This window comes from Aythya ferina, assembly GCF_964211825.1.
Source record: "Aythya ferina genome assembly, chromosome: 14".
In the NCBI taxonomy this organism is placed as follows: domain Eukaryota; kingdom Metazoa; phylum Chordata; class Aves; order Anseriformes; family Anatidae; genus Aythya; species Aythya ferina.
Genome location: NC_140312.1, coordinates 1,843,877 through 1,871,148, shown reverse-complemented (window position 1 = coordinate 1,871,148; position 27,272 = coordinate 1,843,877). Strand labels below are relative to the sequence as shown.

Genomic DNA, 27,272 nt, shown 5'->3' with positions numbered 1-27,272 from the left:
AGTGAATCTCTGGAGGTGTGGATCCTTTTAAATGTAATATTTTAACTTAAATCGTTTGACTTCAGAGTTCTTAAAATGCATCGGCTCCTGGTTCTTAGATACCCAAACACTTAGCGAAATTATTTTTGTTCTAAGCCACCTGTGACCACAGGTGCTGGAGTGTGAAAGAAAACAGCAGATCTCTCAAGATCTGGTGGAGCTGATAAAACAGCTAAAACAAACATGTTAACAGAACACACTCCACTTGATTTGTTGTCAGTGCGGAGCTGCTGGATGTGTACTGAAGCAAGGCACTAATATATGTAGTGAAAGCTCGTTAATGTAATGGGTTTGTACACTGCCGTTAACACCAGCTCGCAGTAAGCCCTGGCAGATAAGGGCTGGGAATGTTTGGCTTCAGCTTCTCATCTTGCTTGAGGTTTCTGTGCGAGTACCAGATTCACTGGGTTACTTGGAGCAATCGCAAAAATGCAGAGCCACAGCGTGTCGTTGGAGTGGGTTTCACAGCCAGCAGAGACCAGGAAAAAAGAAACAAACGTTCTCACCATATAGAACGTATCTCTATTTAAAAAAAAAAAAAAATGCTGTGCAAGAGCATTTCAGCCGATAAATCTCCCAGATGTCATAAAGATGCCTTCAAAGCCTGTACCACACTCAATCTTTCTTGTCAACCAGAGCAGCAGAAACTTGCAGCTCAGATTCACACCCATTAAACCTTAAGTACTTTGACAGAAACACGTCTCGTGGGCTAACAGCAGAGTACGTGCAAATGACATCTTAGAGTACGAGAAGCTGCAGAAAGCAAAATACAGCTGATTAAATAAGATTATTTTAAACAATTATTCCTAATTATCAGTAACGGGCAGTGCATGGCTGGAAGAGAAACAGCCTTGAAGAACTAAAGCCTGTGTGGTTTGTGAACAGGCACCATGGGCTGGATGCTCTGCTGGAAGGTTACTGTGCCCTGAGCCTGGATGCTGTCATCCCCCGAAAGCCAAAGCCACGGACGTTTCCCAGAAGCCTTTAGCACATGTAAAGCTTCCAGCACAAAAGGCCAAACCCTGCAAAATATCTACTGTGCACAAATAAACCAGGAGAAGGCAGTGGCCCGCGGCCCAGTGGCAGCAGGGTGCATGATGTGACTGCCTCCTTGTTTCTCAGGGACCGAGCTGCAGGTTTGCTCCCTGCCTGAATTCAGACTGCTTGTGGTGAGCTGCTGCTTGACAGCACCTCTGCCACTCTCCTTTAGATCATAAAGAAAATATCTGCCAGGAAGATGGATTGAGAGAGCCTGTGTTTTAAAGGGAGCGCTGCGAGCACCCGGGGCCTCTCCAGAGCTGCTCCTTGCAACCCCTGTGGCAGTGCCAGAGGTGGGCTGGGGGGCAGAGAGGGGGCTTCACAGCAGGGCTGGCCACAGACCCTTGAATGGAAATGAGCTGCTGAGCATGATAAAGGCTTCTCTGCTGAACTGGTGTGCCAAATGGTGGCCATGGTGTGGCTCCTGGGGGACCTTGGAGCTGCTCCGGGCTGATCCACATCATGGGGTGTGCTGTCCCCCTGGGAACACGGGGTGACCCTAAGTGTGGCAGAACCCAGGGTTGTGGTGGGCTGGTGCTGGGTGTAGCAGAGCAGCTCATCCCCTGCTTCTCCCTGCTAAGGAGGGAGGAGAGGGGCAGCAGTGTGGTGGGGCTGAGCAGGGGATCTTCCTGCAGTCAGCCCCCTCCCATGGCTGAGCAACCTGTGGCTTCCTCAGCTCTTTGCGATTTCCACGTGGGTTACATGGCTCAATTTATATGGTTCAATTTGGTTCCTTGATTCTCATCCTCTTCCCTGTAGAGATCTCAGCCCTTGAGCTGGATTAGGACCTAAGCTACAAATCTGATTCTAAATTTGGATTCGGATCCATCAGCACTTGGGCTAGGAAGGGGAGTTTTGAGTGTTTTGCCCTTCGTAATGCTTGTACTCTGCTTCTTTCCCTTTTATGCTCTTAAACGTCTTCCTTCTTATTTCTTCAGCAGTTAAATGAAGTCACATTATGTAAACAGTGCTCCTTGCTTGCTGTGGTGTGCAGCATGCCCAAGCAAAATCAAGATATGTTGGTCTCTTGCACTTCTCTAACTGCTTATATAAACGGATTGGCAAGGAAAGCATATTAGTTCAAAGAACAATGCTATGAAAAGCTGAAGAGAATCCCTGGAAGGAGTGGTTAAAAGATTTGGGGAATTTATCTTCATTAGTTTGCCACTTAACTCTTGGTCCTTCCTGTTTTAAAAGATATTGCTGCTGTAAGAGCATCTGCTGCCTTGTGGTGTGCTTCCTGACGGCAGGACGAGTGCGCTTTGTTGGAAAGCTGAGAACTTTATCACACTGTCTTGAAAGCCTTTCAGAGGCTTTAATCAGGCCCTTTTGATCACGCTTGCAGAACAGAAAATTTCCCCTGACTTGCCTGTAACAAACTGCTATTGATTTGGTTACCAAGTTATGTGGTCTGTACAGGTTTGTGCAGAATTGTGTCTTTTAACCCATTAAATTCATAAAGATAGTTCCGATAATTGATGGAGTGAGCTTTTTTTTTTTTTACAGTAGCACTCCTACTGTGTTAACCTATTAATATAATTACTTAATATAACAAATGAAGCTTTTGCTTAAGCATTCATTGCTTCTGCTTATGGTACCGGCCAGTTTGAGCTCCCTTGAACAAAGCTGCTTTCACACAGAGCTGCGAGTGCCCTTCCCCTCCATGCCCAGCACCAGCCCCTGCCCGCACCCCACGGAGCTGGTGGTGCTGCACCCACAGCAGTGCTGGGGGCTCACCCCCAGGGTTTGCTCTGCCCTGCCTGCTCCTACAGGCCTGGCAGGCACCTGGCTTTGGTCTACAGGAGGGAAAGAATAATACTGCGTGTTTCAAGAGTAAACTCCTCTTAGTGCAAATAATCTCACTTACCAAATGAGATTGTGCAGCTTCCAACACCAGCTGGCTTAGTGCAGCAGTTGCCTTAATGTGCATTATTTTGTTGGCCTGGAGTCAGATGCTAGCACTTAGTAAATCAGCACGAGGCCCCAGCGGCCAGATAAGATAGCCACTGTTGGGTTTGGGGCTTTTCCCAGACCTGCTCCAGAGCATCCCCTTGACTGGGGATAGAGGGTGGTTGTTTTTTTTTGAGCATGGCTTGGCCTGGCGATGCCTCCCACAGTCAGTGCTGTCAGATGGGGAGCAGACTGCCCTGGAGAAGCAGTGTCTCCCAGCCCGATGGCAACGTGGTGGCCTCCAGGGCATCTCCAGCAGCACCACGCTGCTCTTGTGTGGCTTCTCCCAGCTCTGCATCAGCTGGCGTTGGATTAACAGCAGTGGGAAGCACAGGGTAATGATAATTATCAGCCTAATTTAACTGGTAGCTGGTGTTCATGTCAGTGCGAGGGTCACTGCTGTGGCCCGTGGTCATCGCTGGTGTGGCTGCGTGAGCTCACTGGGCTTCCAAATGGGGCTGGATTCTTGCTAGCTGGGAAAGAAGAACTTCTGGATAGCTTTATTAAAAATATTTAAAGGTTTTTGCTTTGGGTGTGCTTCTGCCACAGACTTGACTGCTCTCAATGTGTTATTGAGGCTGCTGTCAGCCCGTGGCATGGGCAGAGCTCTCGGGGATGCTGAGTGGCCTCGTGCCTGCAGGGCTGTGGCTGTGGGGTCTGCATGGTACAGCTGGGGTGTGTGAGACAATGTTTGATGTATTTATCCTGCTCTGATTCCAAATAAATCCATTATAAGACGTTTTTATGGTTGTCCAAAAAAAATTGTTAAAAATCCTGTGCTTTGGCACGTCGTCTTCCTTGGGCTGTAGAAGACCAGGGCTGTCCTCGCAGCCTGGCTGGAGCAGGAGCAGATGAACACCCTTGATCCCTCCAGCATGGGCAAGCTGGGGCAGGGCACAGGCACCACGGGACGTGGCCACACACCTCTGGTGGGTGATGTGTGCCCCAGGGGAGCTGGGGCTCTTGATTTGGGGAGCACAGGGAGGGCAGCACGGGGAGAGGGGCTGCAGCTTGTCCTGGCTCCGGGGATGCTGCTTTCACCAGCCCGAGTCGCATGCCCTTGGTTTTGTCTTAATCTGTGTCCCTTTAGCCTTAATCCTACAATGGTTTGTCCTCTGCACCCACAAACAAAGAAGCCTTACTGCTGTCTTTGTAGCCCTCCCTGTTCAATACCCGCGCCTTTGATGGAGGGCCCTTGTGAGAACACAGCTCCGGTGACTCACTGCAGGGTTTTCACAGGGTTTTTAACCTCATAATATATCCAGTTACTCTCAAATTTGTGCACGCTTGATTCATGTCATGCATACCGTGGTTACAGCAGACCATGGCGCTCTCTGAGCATGAATGGGTGCCTCTGTTCAAAGCCCCGTGCCAAGGCCTCTCTTTGCTGCCCCGCGGAGATGTTACAGCCACGTGCAGCACACCCGGCTGTAACCCGCATCGCTTAGCCACAGCCCCGGTGTGCACAGCCCTAGGTTTGTCGCTAGTACACCTACAAAAAATTAATTTGTTCACAATGGTGGATTCTCAGCAGCAGGTTTTCCTCTGGAAAAGTGGCTGTTAAGAACCTGGAGCATTTTGCTTTGAGCTGACTGCTGCTGATGTGGGTGCTGGCTGCTGGCAGCTGGCTGGGGGGTGCTTGACTGAGCCCCCCTCCTGCTCCCTCCTTGTTTATTTGTTCATTTGCACATGGTAATAGAGGCTCACCCTACCTGGATACTTGACTCCAAATGCATGTTCTCCTTCAAAGATTACATTTAACATTGCCTCCTTGTCCTTCGGGAGATCCTGGCTTTGGGGGAGGCTCTCCGCGTGGATGCTCACCGAGAGGAGCAGGTAGGGCAGTGCCCAGGGCTTGATCCTGTGTTCAGGCGCAGTGCAGTGGCCCAAAGCCTGAAGGGTTTGCCTGTGGCATCTTTGGTGGCAGTGGCTTTGCACAGCTGGAAGTTGGGAGAACTTGGCTTGAAGCTCTTTAAACACTATTTGCCAACAAATACGAGCACTGGACCTGACACGTTGTTATACTGATTCCCAAGCTGCTGTGACACTGATGCTGTATCTCAAACTAATGAGTTCTTGGAGCTCAGCTCCGTTTCAAGCCCTCAGTCATCTACGTGGATATCATAAAATGCTAATATGAAGATGCTGCCAAAATAACTTGAAATAAACCAGAAACTAAAAATAGGAAACAGCTAAGAGCCCCATTTATGAACAGCTTATTCTCCAAGGAAGCTGCAATGTGGTTAAGATCAGTGCAAGGGGAAAAATCCGTCAGACGTCCAGACAGCATTGAACAGACAGGAACAAAACGCAGCTGTAGTGGGTCAGACTGAAGGGCTCGGAGTCCAAAAGCCTGCTGGCAGCGGTGGCTGAGTGGTGGGCACCAAGGGAAACGTGTGACAACATGCGGGTGCGTGGAGGTGCTTCCTTGGAGGAGCTGCCTGAGCTGCTGGGTGGCTTTCAGGTAGGTCTGGCAGCTTCTGTGGCTGCAGAAGGAGCCTCGTACTGGGTGAATTTCGTGTTTTCTTACCCAGGTTCAAAAAAAACAACAGGACAAATTAATTCCAGGAAAAAAAAAAATAATCTCTCCGGGGTTAAAATGCCCTGTGTCAGAGCTTTGCAGCTAATATGTGCTGTGTTAAGAAATAGCTCCCATTGTTTGCTCTGGGCTTAGTCATAGGGGAGCCAGGCTGGGAAGGAGGTAGCCAGGCAGGTTTTTGTGGAGCAAAAGAACTGGCTGGAGCTATTGAAGAGCAAGTGGTAAATGTTGATTTGCTCTGACAACACAACAAAAGGCCTAATTCAGGCTGTCAGTTCTGCTTAGATGCAGAAAGTGATTTGGAGCTCCTCGAACACCTCCAGGTCTGTGTCTGGGTGGCACCTGGAGCTGTGGTGGAGGGGGAGCGCTGCTGCCGGGGCGGTGTGTGCCAGGCTGGCCTGGGGGTGCACAGGGCTTTGTGTGGTGTGATGGCCAAACCCTCTGCAAATTCCCTCTGAAAATAAGAGCTTTAAAAAGCAAACAGAAGGAAAAAGGTGAAAGCAGATGTGTGCATGACTTCTTCTTTAAGAGGCTGCCTATTTAGTGGTAGCATGGGCTTGGTGGCACCACAACACAGATGGCCAGCACCTAGCAGCTAACCAGGCAGCTGGAGATGGGTTACCCTGTGCGCTGGGGGGAGGTGGAGGATGCAGCAGGGATTCTGTTTTCTGACTCTTGTGTTTTATTCTGAAACCAAACTTGGTGAAAATGGGACTTCTACCAACTGACCCTGCCAGGAGGCAGCCTCTGGTCTCGGGGCAGGCAGCATCCTCTCTGGTCCTCGGCACACCTCTGGACGTGGTGAGGCACGGAGCCATCACCTAAGGCAGGACTGCACCGGTGTAAATCAAAATTAAAGGAATCAAGGCGCTATTACACTAAATACAGCTAGGTACAGAGGGGCAGAAAGCCACTGTGCTTTGAGCCATGTGTTGGGTCAGCAAAGGGGTAGCAGATGCTCTGGGTGCCCGAGGAAATTGAAGGACACACATGTAGTTATAAAGAGCTTAAATAGGCGTCTTTACCTGTCCTGTCTGTGTTGTATCACTTTATCCTATTGCAAAAATTAAAAACATATTTGGGCTGATGTAACCGAAAGGGTAATTTCTCAATGTTTTTTATAGGCTGTAGGTTTGGCCTTACGTCTGACCACAAATGGTACCTGGACATGTCATTAGCTCCTCAGGAAAGACGTTAAGTTTTATAAGGCTTTGGCATTCCTACAAAAAACAGTAGGAAAGGGTTGTGGATGCTTGATGAGCTGCGTTATGTTCCATGCAGAGCTGCAGAGAGACAAGTTGTTTGAATAATGGTCAGGAAAAACTGATGTCAAATGTAACATCTCCCCAGGAAGCAATTAGGGTGACTGCTCTCATCTCTAAATTACATATTTATCCAAAGCAGAGAGTTTCACGTACTCCTCAGGGACTGATCCTTAAAACACGTTATAGGGCCTGCCAGCTAAAGGAGCTTTCTTTAAAGAGGGTGTTGCATTGTTCGAATAAAGAGGTTGGATCTGATCATGTCCTGAGAGTGACAGAAAGCTCGTGCACCAAGAGCCAGCACCTGGTGGCATCGTATCCCTGACCCTCAAGGGTGCAGGGATGGCCCTGGCTGTGTCCCAGCTCTGGTAGCTGCTGTTGGCATTGGCAAAATGTGTGGGTCTCCAGAGAGAACTTGTTTCAACCTGCTTGTTTCAATGGGTCTCTTTAAAGCGAGCGTTCTTTTAAGTAACCCTTCCGTGTTCTCCTGCCTAGATTAACCCTGGAAGTAAAGCAGCCCTGGCAAACCTGTGCCCAGGAGACATCATTCTGGCAATTAACGGGGAGAGCACGGAAACCATGACGCACCTGGAAGCACAGAACAAGATCAAGGCGTGCACGGACCAGCTGCTGCTCTCCGTGAACAGGTAGGTGCTGCACGCCGCTGGCTGAGGCTGCAGGTGCCGTGTCCGTGTTACTGAGAAACACCTCTGTGGGCATTTCTGTGCAGCCTGCGACACCTTCCCATCCTTTTCGGAGCCCCTGCTCCTCAGCAGGTCTGCTCCTGGCTGGTGGGGCTGGAGGAGAAGTCCCAGTGCTGCTCCCCTGCCCTTCCAACGAGGGCGGCTGCTGTTTCTGTCCGTGCTCCCTCAGAGAGGGAGATGTGGGAACAGGACAGCGTTGGGGCTTTGGTTCCTTACGTGCTCTGTATCAGCTTCGCCTGACACTTCTCCAGAAGGCTTGCAGCTGGCCCCGGAGCAGGCGTGCTGTTAGATCCAGTTCTTGATGCATCCCAGCAGCCCGTGTGGTGCTTGTGTGGGTTTTAGAAACAGTGAGACAGACTATTTCTGGAGGAACACTGGTACAATAAATGGATCGAGGTCACTTACACGTGTCTGGGTTCTCATTTGCACCTTGTAAGGCTCCTGCAGGCTGAGTTGGATCAAACCCTTCAAGGCAGTGGAGCTCCTATAGACAGGACCAAAAATCCTACCTGGGAGAAGCCTCCTGTTCGATGTGCTCCCACCTATCATTTTCCCAAGTGTCTGTGCAATTAATACACATTTGAAGGTGCTGCCAAATACATGTGAGGTTTTTGTTTACTTCTTTTACTATTTCAAAACAAAATGAAGATTTGTTTTTTTTTTTTTTTTTTTTGCTTTCTGTTGGAATTAATCTTTTAGCTGAAGGCTTCAAGTGCGCACCACAAATGTTCTCGTCCCGCTGAGTGCTCCTTATAAGGCTGACACGGGACTGTTATCTCCAGTAGATTCAAATAATTTGTACTAATTGCCCACTTCAGATTAAAAAGGCATTTCCTGCTATAAAGAGCTGTCACTTGCTGTTTATACTTCTTTTAGGAAATATGTAGATTCTCACTGGAAGCCTGGTCCCGGCCCATGGTTGCAGCAGCCCTGCTCTGAGCACAGAGCACTGCCCCAAATGGGAAACCTGGGTTTGTTCTGGGGTTTCATGAAGCAGGGTCTGCAATGCCTGGCTGCAGCAGGGGCTGCTGAGCTCAGCCTGTGCTGTGGAGGTTGTGGTTGCTTCTCTGGGGAAGAAAGGAGAGGGAAAAATAAAAGAAAATCCTTCATGTGGGTAGGACTTCACATGGAGGATTGTCCAGCCTTCTATCAGATGAAGTTTTTGGGAGGCTCGACCACCTATTTACACCCAACTGGGCTACCTGGAGCAGGACGAGGATTCTCTCCCAGTGCTGGTGGAGCTTTCTGTGGGCTGTCTGAAAGCACAAGAGAGGTGGAAACACTCGTGTAGCAGGAGGCTTTGGTGGTCTGACAATGGAGCATCTTTTGTCAGGAGTTAGGATGCAGTTTTGCTGCAAACAGCTTTCACCTGAAGTCTGGCAGCATTGTGTTCTCATGTGTGGGTTCCTCCTATCTGAATTTATAAGCTGAAGTCCAATTTTTTCACCCCATTTTAGCCATCAGAATCAACTGGCATTTATCTGACTGAGATCAAACCGCAGGTATTCCTTTTTTTGCCCCCAAACATTGACATACTTCCACATTTGTGGGTTGCCTAGTGTCCTCTTGTCATGGTGCAGTTACTCGGTTACACGTTTATATTTGGAAGATAAAGCTGAGATGAATAGTGAATGGGAACTTTGTCATCACGGCAGCTTGAAGACTTCTTTCCATCCGTTCAGCCAGATGTGAGGCTGTGCCAGCGGCTGCCATCCAGCACTGCAGGGGAGTTAGTGCCCAGCAAAGCGGCTCAAATAGTCCTGGGACGTGCCTGGAATCGGAAACTGCTTTGTCCCTGCCTAGAGCAGGACACTGCCAGAGATGACTCAAGTTAATGAAATCATCACCTTTTCCATGGAGACTTCTTAATCTGTAACCTGAGGACAGCACCGCTGACCCCACTTTATGGCTGAAGAGAGGAGCAGGAGGACGGCGTTTGTCCCAGGACCTGGGGCAGGGTTTGGAAGTCGTCCACTAAGGGCACACAGTGGGAGGTTAAAACCAGAGCTGGAGCTGTTAGGGCATCCAGCTGTCTGCTCATGGGCTTGATGGCATTGCCATCTTGAGACGATAATTTAGTGGTTCTGACCTTTATACATGTAGGCATGCTAAGAGAAAGATGGTTTTGTTTTTCTTTATGCTCTGCTGACGCTGCAGTGGTTCCGGAGTGATTTCAGGTGCCCTTTAGTCCTGCCTGCTGCAGTTCATCCAGATCCTAGAAAGTAAGGAAATGACTTTTCTTGTGTCAAAGCCTTGGGTCCAAGTTTCTGCTGCCGAGCGACTGCTGGTGGGGTTATTTGGTGGCTCTGCCTATCGGAGGAGTCATGCTGACAGCAGAGAGCATCCATGGGCACAGCCCTGCTGTCACCCAGTCGTGCACAGAGTGGTGCTCAGCTCGTGGTGGCAGTGTGCTCGGTGTCAGCAGTATCTGTGAGAGTGGCTCCTGTTGTCCCAGCAGAGGTTCCCATCCTGGTCGCAGTACAGCAGGACGACATCCAGCCCGATGCCTGCTGCCCCAGAGCAAAGGGCAGCATTTTAAAAACCACAAGACCGATGCACACAGCTCCTGGGGACGATGAGGAATGGCTGCGTATGGGGTTTGGTTTTGGGAACGATATCCTAGAGCTGGTGCAGTTACATGGTTCTTCAGAAAGCAAGCACCTTGCGGGGCCTTGAGAGCTTTCTGCATCTCCTTAGCGTGGCCTTGCGCTTGATAGGAAAAACTGAATAGCTTGTTTTCTCTGCAGAGAGAGAAGCAGCTCCAGTGACACGTCATTAACTCTATTTTTAGTCTGGCCAAGCGGAGTGCTCGGTGACATGGCTCTTGGACTTCTCCCCTGTCTCCTGAGTGACCTCCTGAATCCAGCTGCCTGTGCCCAGCCGTTAGTCAGCACGGGCAGCACATCCAGCAAAGCCTCGGGAGCAGCTCTCGAAGAACACCGTGGCCTCATGTCTGGGGTGGCTGTGGGTGTCCAGCAGCTGTGTGTGCAGTATTGCTGTGTCCTCCTGGGCTCTGCAATGGGACTGTGCTCTGGGAGAGCCCCGTGTATGGATGAACGGGAGGCTGCCTGCTCATCCCGAAGGATGCTTCCCAAGCAGCACCCTTTCTGCATGCCCCCTTTGACAAAATCCCATACGGAGTGATTAAAAAGGCAGTGTCTGAAGTATTTGATATAACAAGCTCAGTGGTCTGTCTTTTATTAAATACACACAAGACTTGGTGTTGAGTGCCTTGCCAAGCATGGCTCCATCCCTCTGTGAGGGTGGACGGGGGCGAGGCAGTGAGCTGGGTAGTGGAGGGCTCCCAGGCTCCTGGTGCTCTCTGGGCTTCTTTCTGTGCCGTGCCCTTTCTCAGTGAACCCCTGACGTTGTGTTCCTGAGATGTATAACAAGATTGGGTTTGTTTTTGAATTGTTGAAAGTTCAAATTTAATTGAAAGTTGAGCAGGAAAGTCGGAGTGGGTGACAACCATACAAGGAAAAAAGAAGCGAGTTGTTGCTGTCTGACAGGGCAGGCTAACAGACCTGGGTGCCCTGACACCGACCAGTCCTGCTGGGTTTTGGGTGCCCTGGCAATGCAGACAGCCCCTTGGATTTGGGAGATGCTGATTATATTTATCAGATTTGCCTGAAAAGGGCTCTTGGTGGGAAAACAAGTAAGGATGACTGGTTTGTGTGCAGAGCAAACCATCAGTGTGTAAAGCTTTCCCACGCGCTGCAGACAGTGCTCCTCGCCGTGCTTGGAAGGAAACAAGTGAGTGGGACATCTGCAGTGATGTGGGCTGGCAGTAGCGAGGTGTGACTGTGTGGATGGGCTGCAAATAGCTGCCTGCATCTGTCCTAAGCACAGTCTGTCATTAGAAACATCGCCCTGGCTTTGGTTTTCTCTTGCCCAGCTGCAGGGCAGTCTGCTCACGTGTGCCAACTGCAGTGGGTGGTCGCTGGGGAGCAGGAGGAAGGCGTGCTTGTCTCCGTGGGATGTTTTTGGTTTGGGTTCTGGTGGTGGTCTCAGCTCTGTCACAACAAGCAGTGAGCAGGTCAGTGACTGGCAACGGGATCAGCCAGAGCTGTACCCCGAAACAAGAAACCTGCAGCCTCCTGGTCACCAAACCTGACCTTCAGCAGGCGTCTCCAAAGGAAGCGTGGAAATGGGAGGTTCCCACTGAGGCATGAGGTGGAGCAAAACCAGAGAAGTGCTCAAAAACTGCATCGGGACTCAGGGCAGCTGTGTGCACCTGATCCTCCATTTAGCTCTGGGAGCCTGGGGGAGGCAGTGGCTGCAGGCACTGGCAGCAAAACTCAAAGCGTGGTAAAAACAGGCAGGGCCAGGCCCTCCTGTTCTCCAAACAGCGGCAGCCAGCAGTCACCTCGGGTGTGAGGAGCTGCAAAAACAAGATAATTGCAAGCTTGATAAATCACGTCTGGATCCTCTGCAGCAACGTAGGTTCAGATGAAGAAGTCGCTATTTAAAAATCAGTGTTTGTTCCCATAACCAACCTTTTCTCCTCCTGGAAGGCAGTTGGCACGCAGGCAAGCACATAACATGCTCTGCCCAGAGATAACCCGCACAGCAATGCAGCTCGTCCTGTTCTTACATCTCATGTTGGAGTTCTGTTAGCGCTCTTAAAGCCTTGCCAGCTCCTTCAGATCGGGCTGTGCCTCAAGTGAAAGCAGGCACAGAGCTGGTTTGAGCCGCTGAGGGCTGGGCACACGGAGGACCTCGGGCGCCGGACAGGAGACCTCGTGGCATCGCTGTTCCTGCTGACGCACGTCCTTGGCAGTGCTGCCCAGGCCTGCCGCTGCCCCCCAGGGGAAGGGCGAGCCAAGAGGCGTGTGCTGGGCTTCTGCCCTCTGCCAGCCAGTGGTTTTTGGGGTTACATTTCATTTTTTCTAAGGTAGCTGGCCCTGAGCCCACGGTGGGAACGCCTCCCCGCATGCTGAGGGTCAGGGTAGCGCAGGGGGACCCTCAGCATGGTGTCAGTGGGGCTGCCCCTCGTGCACTGATGGCACTCGTGGCACCGCTGTGCCTTGTCCCAGCGAGAGGTGTGGGGGAAGCGCTGGCACTGGGGAGGATGAGCCGGGTGGGTCAGGATGTCCACGCCTACATCAGCCCGGTGCTGTGTCGGCTTCGGGTCCCTCAGGTCCCTGGGTGAGGCAGCAGTGTCTGCAGGAGAAGGTCAGTGGCATTAGGCATCCCTCATGAGTTACTACGTGCAGAAACGTGGTGTGCAGGTCTGGTGTTTAATCACAAAATCTGCGAGCTTGACCGGAGGCCAGGGATTTCAGAGTTTTTAAATAATGCAAATGTGTGGACAATGATGGTTGTGCGGTAAACTTTGTTCTCTTTTCCTCACTGTGGAATTGTCTCTAAGGTACACAAATGAAGAAATTCCACGTCAGGAAAGCATGCATGTTTATTCCTGCCCCGTGAATAGTGTGCTCGTATTCCTGTAATGCACAGAGAGGATTTCGTGTGTGTCTTGAGTCTGATACTTAAGAAATAATAATGTTGCTGCCTCTTTTCTCAGTGCAATCCAGTGGTAGCCCTTTGTTTTGGTGATAATGCTGGGCTCCTGTGCCCGGGGCTGGGTGGGAGCTGCAGACCAGCGTCAAGGGGCTCAGGGCTGTCACGCCTGCACTTCTCTGAGATGGAGCTTCTCTGCAAGCTGCCCCCCTGGAGGAGGAAGCCCAGGGATGAATCTGCCGGACACGGAGCCCCCAGAGCCCTGGATCTTCACAGAGCTGACTTGGAGCCTTCCCTGGCTCTGTGCACGTTTTTCTCGTGGCTGCAGCGCGTCTGAGCCGTGCAGTCGGAGATGGGAGATGGGAACCGTTACAGGGTGTGATGTGCTCTTACTGGAAACTTGAGAACAACTGAGTAAGTGAATCACAGCTTCCCCTCGGAGCTGTGCGAGGACTAACAGGGGAAAACCGGCAGCTTTCCAGCGCCCAGCTCCTTGGGAACAGCTCGAGCCAAGAGGAACGAAGGGAGAAGCAGCACCACGGCCTCTTCTGTATGTGTCCTGCGTGAGCTGGGGCCCCTGTGTGCAGTGAGGCACACCTGGCACTAGCATCTTTGTCAGTATGTGTGAACTCACCTTGCAGAGCCAGTGAAAGCCCCATGCAATGCTGCAGGGACTGATCCTGCACCATACAGCTACCACAGCGAGCCTGGAGAGCCACGAGCATCTGCTGGAGCTGCTTTCCTGCTTCTTAGAAGGGTAACAGCCATATGGGAAATAAAAATCACCTCTGTGGTCGTGACCTTGATGATGTGCTGTAGTGGGAGGTGGGCAGTGATTTCCAATCTCTGCCCCAGGAGGGACTGAACAGATTGGGGTGAAATGCAGTGACATGCACACGCTGCAGAGATGTGTGGCTGGTGCCTGCTCACGCCTACAAGCTGCACGAGAGCGGGTTGCAGCATCCCAGATTGGGCTGGTGCCCCTCGGGGTGCTGCTCAGCCCTTTATAAAGGAGCAAGTAGATGCCCAGTAAGACGCAGTTCTTGCAACTTGGAAGTAGCCCTGTAAATGTGGAGCGAGACTTGCAGATCATTACCAGGTGAAAAAACACTTCAGTAAAATGTGCCAGCATATGCAAGTAATTTCTGGAAAAATGATATTGAGTCTTTTTGAAAACAAATTGTGGGATAAAAGGTGTCTGCAACTTTCTTTATTTTCTTTCGTGTTGTCTTGTTAATGGGCCTGTTTCCCATGAAGCCCCATGTCGAAGGCCTAGCACTAACCTGGGTGAAGTTATTTTTCTTAGGATTGTTCTAGCAGCAATTAAAATAGAGCAGAGCATTGTTAATGCACAGTAATGATTTCCACATAGCTGACTTTAATCCCCTACAACACATCTGAAAACACTTTTCCCGTCCTTGAGCAGTAAATTAAACAACTCGGAACATTTGAGCGCGGTGTCTGATCTCTCACCCATTACGCTGGAGAAGCGTGATTAGTTTTTGCTGTTGCCTAAACACAGAGCTGGGACTGCTGGCAGCACGAGGTGCCTCGGGGTGGCCACAGTGACCCCAAGGTCCCTGCTGTGCCTCCATCCCAGGGTCCACAGGGGCCCGTTGTGCTGGGGATGCTTTCCTGAGTTAGCTCGTGCTCCCCTGGCAAGGAGGGGGGGGTCTCCTCCTCACCAAGCCTCAGAAGGTTTTCATTTCGCTTTGGTAAGGCTGGCGATTTCCCCAGTCCCCTTCGCTTTGTTTTTGAAAATGCCAAACAGAACCTGAACTGTGCCATATCGGTTTAATTTCAGAGCAGCTCAACTGGAAACTGCAGCCGAGGTCAGTCTGGGTTTGTTCCACCCTTGCTGGAAGCTGCACAGGGCTGCGTCCTGCTTGCTCCAGCGTCTTCCTTACTCCAAAAACTGGTCGCTCTACAGAATTGGTGAAGCCCTGGAGTTTAATCATTAAAAATGCTAACTATGAATGGTCTTCTGCATGCAAGCCTGCGGTCTGACCATGCTGTCCTTAAGTGTACAGGCACGATGACTTTGGAAGCTGCCAGTTATCTGTGTCCCAGGACAGCCACCGTGGCTTGTCGGGGTGCAGTGGGCTGGGAGCTGCAGTGTGGAAGTGGCGGCAGCGCCAGTGCCTTGGCTTAGCATGGAGAGAGCTTGCTGTTGCTTATCGCTCTTATCTCCTGGAAGCCGAGCCACTTTATGAATCTCATGTCTTACTCGTTGGCAAATTGAAATCTTCGGGGATTTTTTTTTAAGCTGTATTTGGCGTGTGGTCTCCAGAGCTGCGCAAACAGGAATGTCATAACCGCCCGCTCCTCGGCGGCAGTGCGAACAAACAGCAGGCTAGTTCAGCACAAGGGGAAAAAAGCACGGAAATTATAACCATGATTTCTGCCAATGCAATTAGGCATTCTCATTGTTCTGAGCCTCCAGATGAAATTCTTAACGTGGAAGCAATATACACAGCACTGGGTGACGGCAAAAATGGAGTCGGGGTTGTTGGGAACTCTGCCGTTCCTGGGAAGGTCAGCTTCCTTTGTCCCAAAAAACAACAGTCTGAAAGACCCATTTAGAAGGAAGGGTCCCAGCCTACAATCAAATAACTGTAGTAGAGTGTTTATCAGAACCAGACATCTTTGTCGAACTGTGACAAAGAGCAAGCTCTTTGTTGAACAAGCTGTGATGGTGGGGGCCCTGAGTCCGTAAAGGAAGGGCTGCATGTTGACAGGTTTCGATACAGGACACTGGAGGTAAAACTTTGCATCAAAGATTCCGGGATTAAAACTGCTCCTTGTTCTTCACACTTGGACTCTGCAGATAATTAAACCAAAACTGAACCCGGTGTGCAGCTGGGGCCAGAGTCCAAGGAGGGATGCTTGGCTGCAGCGGGTGATCCCAGGCTATGGGAACTAGAGCTGCTCTTTGCATTAAGTGGTGCATGCAGGCTGTGAGGTTAAACACAGCAATCTGCTCTGTGTGTTGGGTGTCTGATCTTGCCCTTCATCCCCAGTGAGGGTGAGAAGCAGTGCAGAACAGGAGCAGCTGGCTGGGGCGGCCTGGGGGAGCTGTGCCCGAGGCTCCTGGTTGGGAAAGAGATCAGGGAAACCTCCTGGGAAGCCTTTGGGCAGTGACAGTGCCCTGGCGTAGCAGGACTGAAGGTGCTTTTGTGAACAGAAATTGGGTTTTAGGGCCTCCTGTCTGCAGCACCTGGGTAGGAAGGGTCCAGAGTATTCCTACATGATCACACAGCCTTCTCACTGGAAGGCATTTGTGTTACTCCTGCTGTGTTCTAGTGTGTAGTTTCTGCCAAGTTGTATGTGTATGTGTGTTCTTGGATATTTTAATTTTTTTAATTTTAATTTTAAAGCTGAGTTTGCTTTATGTCCTATTTCAGAGCTGAAGGGAAGACCTGGTCACCCCCCGTGCTGGAAGATGGGAAGGCGCAAGCTTACCGGATCAACATCGAGCCCGAGCCACAGGTACTGGGCAGGAGCTGGTGCTGAGTTTTCAAACATTGCTCGTGGTTTCCCTCTCCATGAAAGTCATTTGTGTTAGAGTCTTTTCCATAAGAGCTTGTTTCAGTGCTCACAAAGCCCCCCTGAGCAAATGGTGTTGGCTTGGCTGTGTGGCTGACTCCTGGAGCTGGGCTTCCCGAGCATCTCAGGGTCCCGAGTCCCCCAGCCCTCCCTCAGTTCACTCCAGGATGAACAAAGAAGCAGCCAGGGTGATGCTCCGAAGGGTGGCATTTGCCTTGTTACCTTTGAGGAGGAGCAAGGAAATGCACCGACAGCAGGGAAGCGACCAAACGATGAGCTTGGCTGCCGGGAGGACAGGGCCGGGCTCTCCAAGCACCACCAAGAGCTCCTCGGTGCATTCACACCCCTGAATGCGTTGGCCATCGCAGCCCTGTGACACATCCATGGGATCCGTGAATATTTTGCATTCCCATGTAGTGAAAACATGGGGTGATGAGGGCGTTTGCTCGTGCCACAACATGATGACCCCTGGGATGGCCGTGTCTGCCAGCCTGCCCCGGTGCCACAGCGGGAACACTGCTTGTCCCTCTGCCCTGCTGGGTGATCTGTAGCGTTGGCATCAAGTTCTGGCTGCGGTGGTTTCATTAATCAATTATGGCAATCTTTTTTTTTTTTTTTGACAGGGTTTTTTAATAGACTTTGATGTGCCCCAAACCTTATGAGTAATGTTAAATAAGGAACAAATGTACAGCAGTTCCACTGCCAGATACAACATTTCTGAGGTTTAATGCAGATTGGATTTGATTCTTACTATTAATATATCTTACATGTGGATCTTTTTTAAAAAATTAGTCAACTGCATAAAGCATAATGAAGGGGGCAGTGATGCATTTCCCTGAATCCAGACTTACACTGGAAATGTCTAAATCTGGAGGAGTCAGTGGCTAACCAGGCAGCTTTGTGGCAAGGCCCCAGAAGAGGTGTGGGAATAGGAGCAAGCAGGTACAGTGAGCACATTCCTGCTCTTGCTCCTTCCTACAGCTGCAGCCAGGTGGGCAGCAGACCTGTTCCTGTATCTCCTCGCTCAATGTCCTCCTGGGTTCCTGGCCACTAGCTGTCCTCAGCCTTGGGTTTTTGCAGACATCCTTGGCCTTGCCTGATGCTAGTGGTGACGGCAAGCCCCAGGAGCACAGCCCCTGGCAGGAGCTGTCCCTGGAGCAGAGCTGGTGGTCGTGGATCGAGCTCCCCAGGACCCGTGGCGCCAGTTCAGTCCCTGCAGCGACCTCGTTTGTTAGGTAGCAGGAAAGAAAAGGCTCATTGTAAAGTAACAGCTTGGCTCCGAACGTGCAACTCTGAGGTGTGCTTCCTAGCATCTGGAAAAAAGCGCTCTGCTTTGAAACATGGGGAGGCGGGGGGGAAATCCTGCTGGAATTCTGCCCTCAAATTGCAGGAATGGATCTGGGGTTGTCTTTGCAAAGGTTTACATGTATTGTCCTGGGCAAAGATGTCTTGAAAGTCTGAAAGTTTTTTGATTTCTGGCTGGAGTTCCCCTGCCCTGAGACATGTGAATGTAGGCAGAGTGACTAAATTCATGTGATTTCTAGGAAAGCGTGTATCCCATAATCTCACTGTAGTTTATTGTTTTAGGTTTATTATTGTGGAAGGTGTGAACCGGCTGATAAGCTCTTGTGCTCTTTGTCTTCAATTCTGTTGTGGTTTGTCAGCTGAGCTTTGTGGAAAACCCCTACTCCGACCAGGAATGTAATCAATCCTCCTTATTAAAACTTTGATTAATGCCATGACTGTAGGGAGTAATTGCCATTGGAATGGAAGAACTTGGAAACTGGGAGTGCTGCTTGCTCACATTTAGCAGAAATGTGAATCATCTCAGTGAACTAATACTTAACTGATAACCAAAGTATTTTTTGTACTGCATGAGGCTTTCTTTAACAGCTAGAGCATGTAGAGAAAATAGTGAATTTGGTGACATTCACTGCATCCTAACAGGGGCTGTGTGTTTGTCCTGCATGAACGTGAGCCACCCAAGCTGTGCAGGGACATTGGGAGTAGTTTGTGCTCCCCAGGGAGCCGTGCCCTTGTCGTAGTTCCCATGGTGTGGCAATGGCATCACTGTTACGTGCTGTGACCTCCTGCCCAGCTGTGAATCAGTCCTGGCCGCCCCATTTTAGCATCAGGAGCAGCGGCCGAACCTCTCCATGGCCAGGGAGAGCACAGCACCAGTGTGTGGGATGGGATCGCTTCCTGAAAATCCCCGTCCTCGGCCGCCTGCGGTGTGAGCCGTCCAGTCAAAACACGGCCATGTGGTGCTAATAAAAGCGTGGGATGTTTGTTTTCTTGACCGGAGCCGTGCTGCTGGAAGTGACAGCTTTCTGGCCATGCTGGGCCGGCAGCGCGGCCTGCGAGGCAGAGCCGTGGCCGCGCTCCTCGCCGGTAGCTTCATGTGCCTGGGGTGAGCGGGATCGCAGAGAATTCAGCTGGCAGTGCACATACAAGTCTAGCAGGGGATGTGTGCGTCCTCCCGGATCCGGGCACTTGGACAGAGCCAGGGCTGGAGCCTGGCCTTCCTCTCGCCTGTCCGCAGCCCTGCAGCAGGCGGTTATCGCTGCGTCCCGTGGGAGTGGTGCTGTGGTGCCACTGTGTCTGTGTAATGTCACCAGTGTGGTTGTCACAGGAGGGCTGGGCACATTGGCTTGGTGCTCCTGGTTCCCTTTCTGTCCCCCTTTGGTTCTCCCTTGCACCATGCCCAGTAGTTGTGGCTGTCCCAGCCCAATGCAGGGTGGGCTCTGAGCAATGAGGATCAAGAGCCAGCCGTGCCGTAACGTGGGATAGTGGTGCAGGCAGCATGGGAATGCTGTTTCTGCTCCTCACTTCATTTTTTAATTATAACTTTTCCCCTATATTGTCTTGTTTTGTGGTTGACTGTGGAAAGCAGAACTGTGGCACGGAGGGATCATGAGCACAGCCCCCAGGATACAGCCAGCTGTGGGCATGTGCCAGCATCCCCGGTGGTGGGGCTTGGCTCCAGATGGCTCCACACAATTACAAGTTCTTCATTAATTTATTTTCCATTATGTAAAAAGCTGTGAGGCTTACCAGGAACCGAGCTGTATCTACAGTGTGGCAGCACAGTCTTTGCTGATGCTATAAAACTGCTAACAGCTTGAAAAGGGTCTTTTAATATTCTTATGTTAACTTTTTGGTCTCATTACGTTGTCTTAATAAGGATGAATTACTTCTCATTTGATTAATTGGCTCAGAGAACTGTTTCAAATTCTTACCGTGTTGGTGCTGTGCAGGGAACTTCCGAAACCATATTTGCAAAGGGCTTTTTGGCACAGGCCATCCTTATTTTTGTAAGTCTGGGGTTAAAGCCCCCTGGAGAGGGGGGATTTCTGTGCAGCCAGGGTGATGCCTGCTGTAGGGAGAGCTCGAGCCCCCGTGGCAAACCAGCCTGCAACCCCTTGGAGCTGGAGCTTTGTACAGGCAGTGAAATGTCTGCCCGTCCTTCAGGGAAAACAAGGGATGAGATAATGCCCTGGCACGGCGCTGGGCTCCCGGCACATGGGAACTCCCAGCGTGTTGGTTGAGGGCTGCTAACAGCAGAAACATGCCCCGTCCTGACAGCCCCTGAGCTGGAGCCAGCCCCGTGCTGCAGGTCCTCGGGCAGCGTTTCAGTCGGGTGCCCTGGTTCTGTACCACCTCCAAAACTCGCTGATCTCATTCACCAGGTGGAGGAGCTGCTCACGGGCTGGTGTGTGCTTGGGGGCTTTGTTCTGCGACCTAAGATTGAATCGCCTGAAAGCAAATGAATTTCCTCAGTGTGGTGTACTGCATCGAGCTGTAGTAGCTGTAAGCTTTTACATGTAATTCTCTAGGTACTTCTCATGTAAGTCAGCATCTTAGCAAGCGAGCTTCGATGATCCTAATATATGAAAGAGGAAAGAAAAATTTGGGAATAAAGGGAAAAGAAAATAGGAATTAAACTTAAAAATGTGTCTTTCTTCTATCCAAGTAACTTAAATAGTTTGCTGTCATTGAAGGTAAATAGGAGCTCCACTAAAATAATACCACCTTGGGTTGATATAGGACAAAGTGGGAAGTACCACTGGATGAAGAGCTAAGATACATGCTGGTTCTGGTTCCATGGGAGACCTGGTGGCTGGGGCTGTCTCAGGATGGAGCTGAGACATTTAGGCACAGCCTGAGCCCCAGCACAGCGCACCGTGTCCTCACCATGTGGGTGCTGCAGCTGCTCTCATCTCTGAACATGGTGGTGCCTGTGCCGAATGGCTTCATCTGCAGAGCTTTGGCTGAAAGTATTCTAAAAACGCAGCAAGGATATCTTGTGTCCTCTGACTTGACAGAGCACACGCTCCCCGGTTAGCCTGCTTTTTATAAAAGTGTTAATAAAGCAGAGACATTGGTACAAAGCCCTCCTCTGTCTGCTTGTTAAACACAGCCTCGCACCGCTGATATTAAAAACATGCTGCCGGAGCTGAGGCAGGCAAGATAAATGGAAACACATTTTAATCATTCTTGCCGTTCTTGGGTAACTTTTTTCCACCGCTGTGGATTTTTAAGAGACAGAGGGGAGCCAGGTAGCTTTGTGGACAAAGCCGTGCTGTGGCAGCTCGGGTCCTCTGGGAGCCCCCTAAGTGATGCCAGCCCTGCAGGCACCGAACCCAGCGCTTGCTCCTTGTCCTGCAGGCAGCTCCGTGCCCTTTGCCAGGTGATGTTTCCCAGGTGGAGATGTTCCCCTCGAGGGGCTGGGCAGCTCAACCCAACAACAGAAACAGTCATGTGGCTCCCTGCCCCTTTGCTCATGGGGAGGACTTGTTCCTCGGTTGGAGGTGTGCATTACAAGTGCAAAATGTGCAAATATAGAGCTGGAATATTTTCCTAGCTAACCCCAAAAGCACTCTTTTTTAATAATGCCTCATTTTACATCCCAGAGCTGCTTCTCCTGAGAGCACTCCTTCAGCAAAGGGTCACTGTCTTCCTCCCCCCAGAACAATACTGGATGTTAAGAAATCCCCAGCCCTCACTTGCAAATGGTACAGAAACTTCCCCATCCGTGCAAATACATTTCAGATGACTGCTGTCAAGGCTGCCGTAATGCTGTCAGAGGTGACGCATCGCTGAGCACTGGTAGGAAATGTTCAGCTTTTCCCTGCCTGGTGCTTTCAGTGCTGATGTGCTGCTCTCAGGCAGGGCTGGTCCGGGTGTTGGTGTAATTACTGCCCTAGAATAAATCACGGCTGCTGTACGGAAGGGTGTGCACCTTGGAAACGGGGTTTTGTGGCTGAAAATTCACACCGACGTGAGATTTCAGGGCTCACCTCAACCCTGCGCCATGCTCTAATAATTAAATTAAAAAAAAAAATGCAGCGGAGGTTTGCCTGTGATGCTTTTTCTCATAGCTTGCAGGGGTTTAACAGAAACTGCAGAACACAGCACAGAAACACTCGCAATAAATTGTGTTCCCCCCAGGACCTGACCCTGCTCGTGGGGGCCCCGCTCTCCCCTGCCTGCCCTGGGGCTGCGCCTGCTGGGGGCTGACCCTGCAGCCCCCAGAGGGGCCGGGGCCAGGGGGGTCACGCTTCACACGAACACTGCCTGCTGTCTCCTTAACCCAAACGCCCTCTGGGTGTTAAGGGTTTGGGTTTATGTTCATCTGAAAAAGGGTTTTGGTGTTCGGCTGATGTCTGCAGTGAGCAGGACGTGCTGCGTGGGGCTCTCCTTTGTGCCGAAACAGGGACTTGGCAGGATCTGTGAAGTCCGTCTCATAAAATAACTCACATGCTCCGTTCATCCAGCCTCAGACAGCCGCGCCAGCCCTGTTTCCTTATCTGTTCATCTCCCGAGCGGAGCTCAATAGCAGGGATGGGCTTACCGAGCTTTGCAAAGCGAGGCTGGAGCCTGCTCCTTCCATAAAACCCGGCCCCTCAGCAGGGCAGCTGGAGGGCCCACAGGGAAAGGAGAGCAGACCTTTTTCAGGGAACTCTTAAAACATGTGTAGCTGCTAAAATGTACCCTTTTCCCGCAGATTAGGGGCAGCTTTTGAGATATGTGTTTGCCACAGGCTTCTTTTGGGGCTGTTTCCCAGGGAAGCTCCTGGTGGCAAGTCCTGTGCATGGGGGGGCTGTGATCTATCCGCAGGCCCAAACCTTGGCCCCAGCTGCCACCTTGTCACTGTTTTCACCGCCTTATCCATCCACCTCTTGGTCCTGAGCTTCTTAAATCCACTCATGCTGGGAGATAAGCAGCTGTACTGCGTGGACCAAGCTGGAGAATCGCTCCCTGCCTGTGGACACTGGCCACAAAGTAAATCTGTTTTGTGCATTAAAACGAACACAGCACTGTCCGGCCTGTACCTCCTCGGGAATTAATATGATTTCCATTTCCAGGACTTTTGAACCCATCTCTCAGAGGCAAAGCACTGAGCTTATTGCTGAAAAGCTGGGGAGGGGAGAGGAAGGGAGGGCTGCGTTGCATTTGTCTTCTGGTCAGAGGCTGAATTTCAGCCCTGAGGGGTGTGCCAGCACGTGTCCGCACACCTACCTGCTTGTGAGATTGGCACAAAAGAGGACTTGTGGTGACTTCGCTCACAAAAGGCTGGAGCCTGGGGAAACTGAGGGGATTTTGCTGGAGGATGATCAGCTTTCGCCTGAAGCTGTTCTGGTGCAGCAGGGCTGGGTTGGCCATGAGGCTCCCTGCAGCCACAGAGGGTTTCTTTTGCTCTCGGATGAACCAGGAGCTTCTTCCTCGGGTACCTCGTGTAGCATCACCAGCCTCCGTGTTTCCTAAAAACCAGGGAAGGAAGGAGAAGGAGGGAGAGGGAAGGCCAAAGCTGCTGGTGAGGAGCTGGAGCGCTCAGCTCTGCTGCCATCCCGGGGGGGGGACACCAGCAACCGAGTGTGGTCACACAAGAGGGACCTCTTTGAGGTGACCCCGTGGCTAAGTGGTGCTTTGCGGCGTGCAAATATCGAGGCTCTTGTCGCTAACCCAGCGTTTTGGCAGCAGTCATCCTGCCGATGCTGACTGCTGACATTCTGCTTGGAGGAGGGCGGGATCTGAGGCACATCAAACGGAGAGCTGCTCTCCTCCGAGCCAAGCTGTTAATGACCTTCAGCTCTGTTTAAGTCTGGTGCATCGCGTGTTTATAGCGAGAGCAGGACTGGCCCCCCTTGGCTTAGCACAATAAACATCTCGCAGCCGCTTTCCCAGAGCAGCCGGGCGCCCGCAGGAGCTCAGCACCATCGGTCCTGTCCCCATGGACCCTCACACCCGATGCGCCCGGGGGCCTTTTGGCTGAGCCTCCTCGGGCCTGCAGAAGGCTCAGAGCTCCCCTGAATCAGCTGTGGGCTTACGTGGAGGCTGTAGGAGCCAGGACGAGCCTCTCAGATCGGTGACTTCAGTTTTAGTCTGCCTGACAGGCTGCAAGGTGAGCCCAAACGTTTTGTTTGTGTTCCTGGACTTTCAGGGGTCTAACTGAAAATGCTGTGAAGTGAATGCACTTAATACGCTTGGGATCATGATGTGAAATCTTTTGTCCTTTAAAGTCTTTTGTCCTAAAAAAAATATATTATTTTGTCCAGAATTATTTACATTTTGTCCTAAAACCTTTGGTTTCTGGATCTAAAGGCTTGTAGATGACAAAGGCTGAAAGACAAATGGGGCGTTTTGCAGGATGTCTGAAAAAGAAAAGAAACAGCTTTTTTTTTTCAGGTAGGTTGGATGTATTTTACAAAAGTGCATCGGGACAGAACTACAGGTTCCCAAAACTTAAGAAATTAAATCTTGTGCAGTACCTCCTGTGAGTGCCGAGGGCAGGTAGCTCCTGGCAGGCTGCACGGCGCCGCTGTAAGGAGCACGAATGAGGGCGGCTGGTACCGAGGGTGGCGGAGACAGCGAGCACGTGGGAGCTCTGCCTGCCAGGGGAAGAGCTTAGCTTTAAATCCTTGATTTAAAGTCTTCCCAGTTTTGGATCCCAGCACTATTCCTGTTAAGCAGGCAGCCGGAGCTGCATGCTTGCCTTGACATATTTTAAAAATCTGAACAGATTTATGCTTTTTGTTGACCCTACAAGAGTTGGTTACAGAATAGGATAAACTCTCCCAAAGACAGACAGACTGAGACTAGTTCTCAAAACCTTTCCAAAACTCGTGGTTGGCTGCACACTCCTCCTAGCTATGGGAATGCTTATTCAAGCAGTGATTAGCTTGATAAAAGCATTTAATTTCTGAGTCTTCTCTTATATCGCAGATTTGACTAAAAAGCAAGCCAGGGGAGCAAATATCCCAAATTATCTGCTCCAATGGAGTCTGCAGCACGGCTTTAATGAGCAGGCGAAGCAGATCTTGTTCTTTAACCAGAGAATGTTTTGGCTGGAAATAGCAAAGACCCGGAGTATATTTGTATTTCTGTTGAAATATTCAGCCTGCTTCTTATAGTGCTCTCCTGGACGGTTCCTGGGATTGGAAATGAGATATTGTAGCAGGGTCTCTCTGCAGGCACCAGCCCCAGTGCTGACGGATGCTGTGTGTAGCTCAGCGCCTGGGGACGGTCCGTGCCGTGTGGCTGGGGGTGGCTGCGAGGTGACGGCTGCTGTGCCCCTCGGGACAGGAGTGGGGTGTGCAGGCAGAGCTGTGGGGTGTGCAGGTAGAGCCCTGCAGCTCCTGCTCCCACCAGGCAGCTCCTGCAGTGTCCCTGCTTGTCACTTCTGAGCCCTGAGCACGCAGGGGTGAGAGGAGCCATTCGGGTGCCTTTGTGCTATCCTTGGAGAGGATACTCCTTCACGTGGTAGAAAATCAGATTAGTGCATTAATGTAGAGAAAAGGTTTTCATTAGGGAAGCCGAGGAAGCATTCCTGTTTCCAGCAGAGATGCAGAGCCGATCCATCAGCTGGGCAGAGCAGCCTGTTTCTCTTCCAGATTTCCTTGCGCAAATCCCACGAACTTTTTTCCCTGTGAGATTTATAGGCAGCCTGTAGGCTTCAGCTGATTGGCAGTACGGGTTGTTTTCTTAAAAAAAAACCCTTTTATCACTCTTGATACTGTGTAGTGGTGGTGAGAAATGCTGGGCACTCGTGGCACTTAAATTTTTCTTTCCCCATTTTCATAGAGGTGTCACCTGAGTGGGTGCCCCATGGTGCCCACGAGGCTCTTGCTGCATACCGGCTCTTCTCCATCTGCTCCGAACTGTCACCTCTTTGCTCACCTTTCCCCTGGTGGAAGATGAGCAGAGGGAAGGGCTTGGGGTCTCTAGCAGCCAGGAGAAGTCACCAGAACTGCTGCTGGGCACCCGCAGCCACTCAAACCCAGCTGTGCCCTGCGCCCACGACCCCGTGCTGTCCGGAGAGAGACAGACATGTGCTCAGCTTCTGCTAAGAGCCGGAGGCTTGAAATGCTCAGCCTGGGCTCCAGGAGTCCCAAATGCTGTGTGTCAGTTCAGCTACACTTCGTAATTGATGCTCCTACAAGGCAAGCGTGAGAAAACAGATTTGGAGTCTCCGTTTTGCAGGCTAAAAGAGCTCTTTTCGGTGAAACTGAGCAGGCCAGCTCCTAGAAGGGGTTTGCAAACCCTCTTAATTTAGGAGAGGCCATAAAAAGCAGGGGAAAAAAAGCCAGCAGAGAAAAGCAAATTAGGTCCCAAAGGGGCAAAAACTGTTGTGATCTTGAATTTGAGAACTGGAAAGAAACCCATCTGGTTCTAGGTTTCCGAGAACGAGTGCGGGAGCGCTGTGCATGATGTAAAGCCTTGCGCGGGGCTCGTGGGAAAACGCCGAAGCAGCTTGCGAGATGGAAAAAAGGAGACTGAACTCGGTCCAGGGAACAGCTTTTCATGCATCAGGAAGGATTTTAACAGAGAAACTGTAGAGCGAGAAGGAGGACAAGAGAGAGGCTGTCGTGCCTTGCGGAGAGTGTCAGGGCAGTGAGCTTTAGCTTTACAGGGGCGTTTGCGCCTGATTTACAAATTGCTGGGTTTAGCAGGAATGAGTGCAGGACACTTTATGAGCTGCTGTGGCTTAAAGCAAGCTCAGAGGTGACCAGGAAGGGCCTAAGGGTACTGGGGGGGGGAGCAGGGGCTCTGGTGCAGGAGCCTGGCATGGGGGAGCCCATGGACAAAGCACTCGTTTGGGCCCAGGTGCACAGGGATTTAACAATCGGGGCTTTTCAAAGCCTGAGTGTCCATAGCTCTGCCATCCAGGCAGCATGTGCCGTTGCTTTTGTTCCTGAGACATTTATGATCCTTCTTTTCCTCTCCGTGTCACGGTTGAAAGTATTTTCTTTATTTCCCTTGAAATACTAATGTAAATCTGGGAATTGGAAACCTCTAGCCTGGTTTTAATTGTATTTATTATTTCTTTTTAGAACAGAAATTGGGGAACAATTAAAATTATATTATTCCTGGCAGCGAAATTCCTTTTTTAATAGCTAATTTGGAGCGGTTGGGTTGGAAGCTGCTTTCCCACGTGCGTGCACGCGTGGTGTGTGTGGGGTGTGTGCTGCCCGGGGGAGCTTGCCTGAGGCTGCTGCCCTTCAGCTGGTGGCATGAGGAATTCAAAGGCCCGGTCTTGCAGCTCTTAATTAAGCCGTGTTTTTATCAATGGGGGTTTGCCTGAGGAAGAACCGAGGGATCGGACTTCCAGAATCTTTTTCTAGCAGGATCTGGTTTTTATTTCTCTTAGCTGTTCGTTTTTACTACGCTTGGAAGCGCCGGTATTTTCTCCTATGCACCAGTGATAGACATTTGTTTCCCATTAGTGTT

The 27,272-nt window shown here is 50.9% G+C and overlaps 1 protein-coding gene across 2 annotated transcripts in view; it reads left to right on the top strand.

The window, feature by feature from the left end:
• The window catches only part of PDLIM4 (PDZ and LIM domain 4), a 41,850-nt gene that overhangs the window by 5,337 nt on the left and 9,241 nt on the right, over window positions 1-27,272 (top strand). For both annotated transcript variants that reach the window (XM_084535846.1, XM_084535847.1), the window contains exons 2-3: window positions 7,324-7,475; window positions 16,400-16,484. In XM_084535846.1, the coding sequence (XP_084391972.1) occupies window positions 7,324-7,475; window positions 16,400-16,484 (237 nt within the window). The remainder of the gene's footprint in view (window positions 1-7,323; window positions 7,476-16,399; window positions 16,485-27,272) is intronic.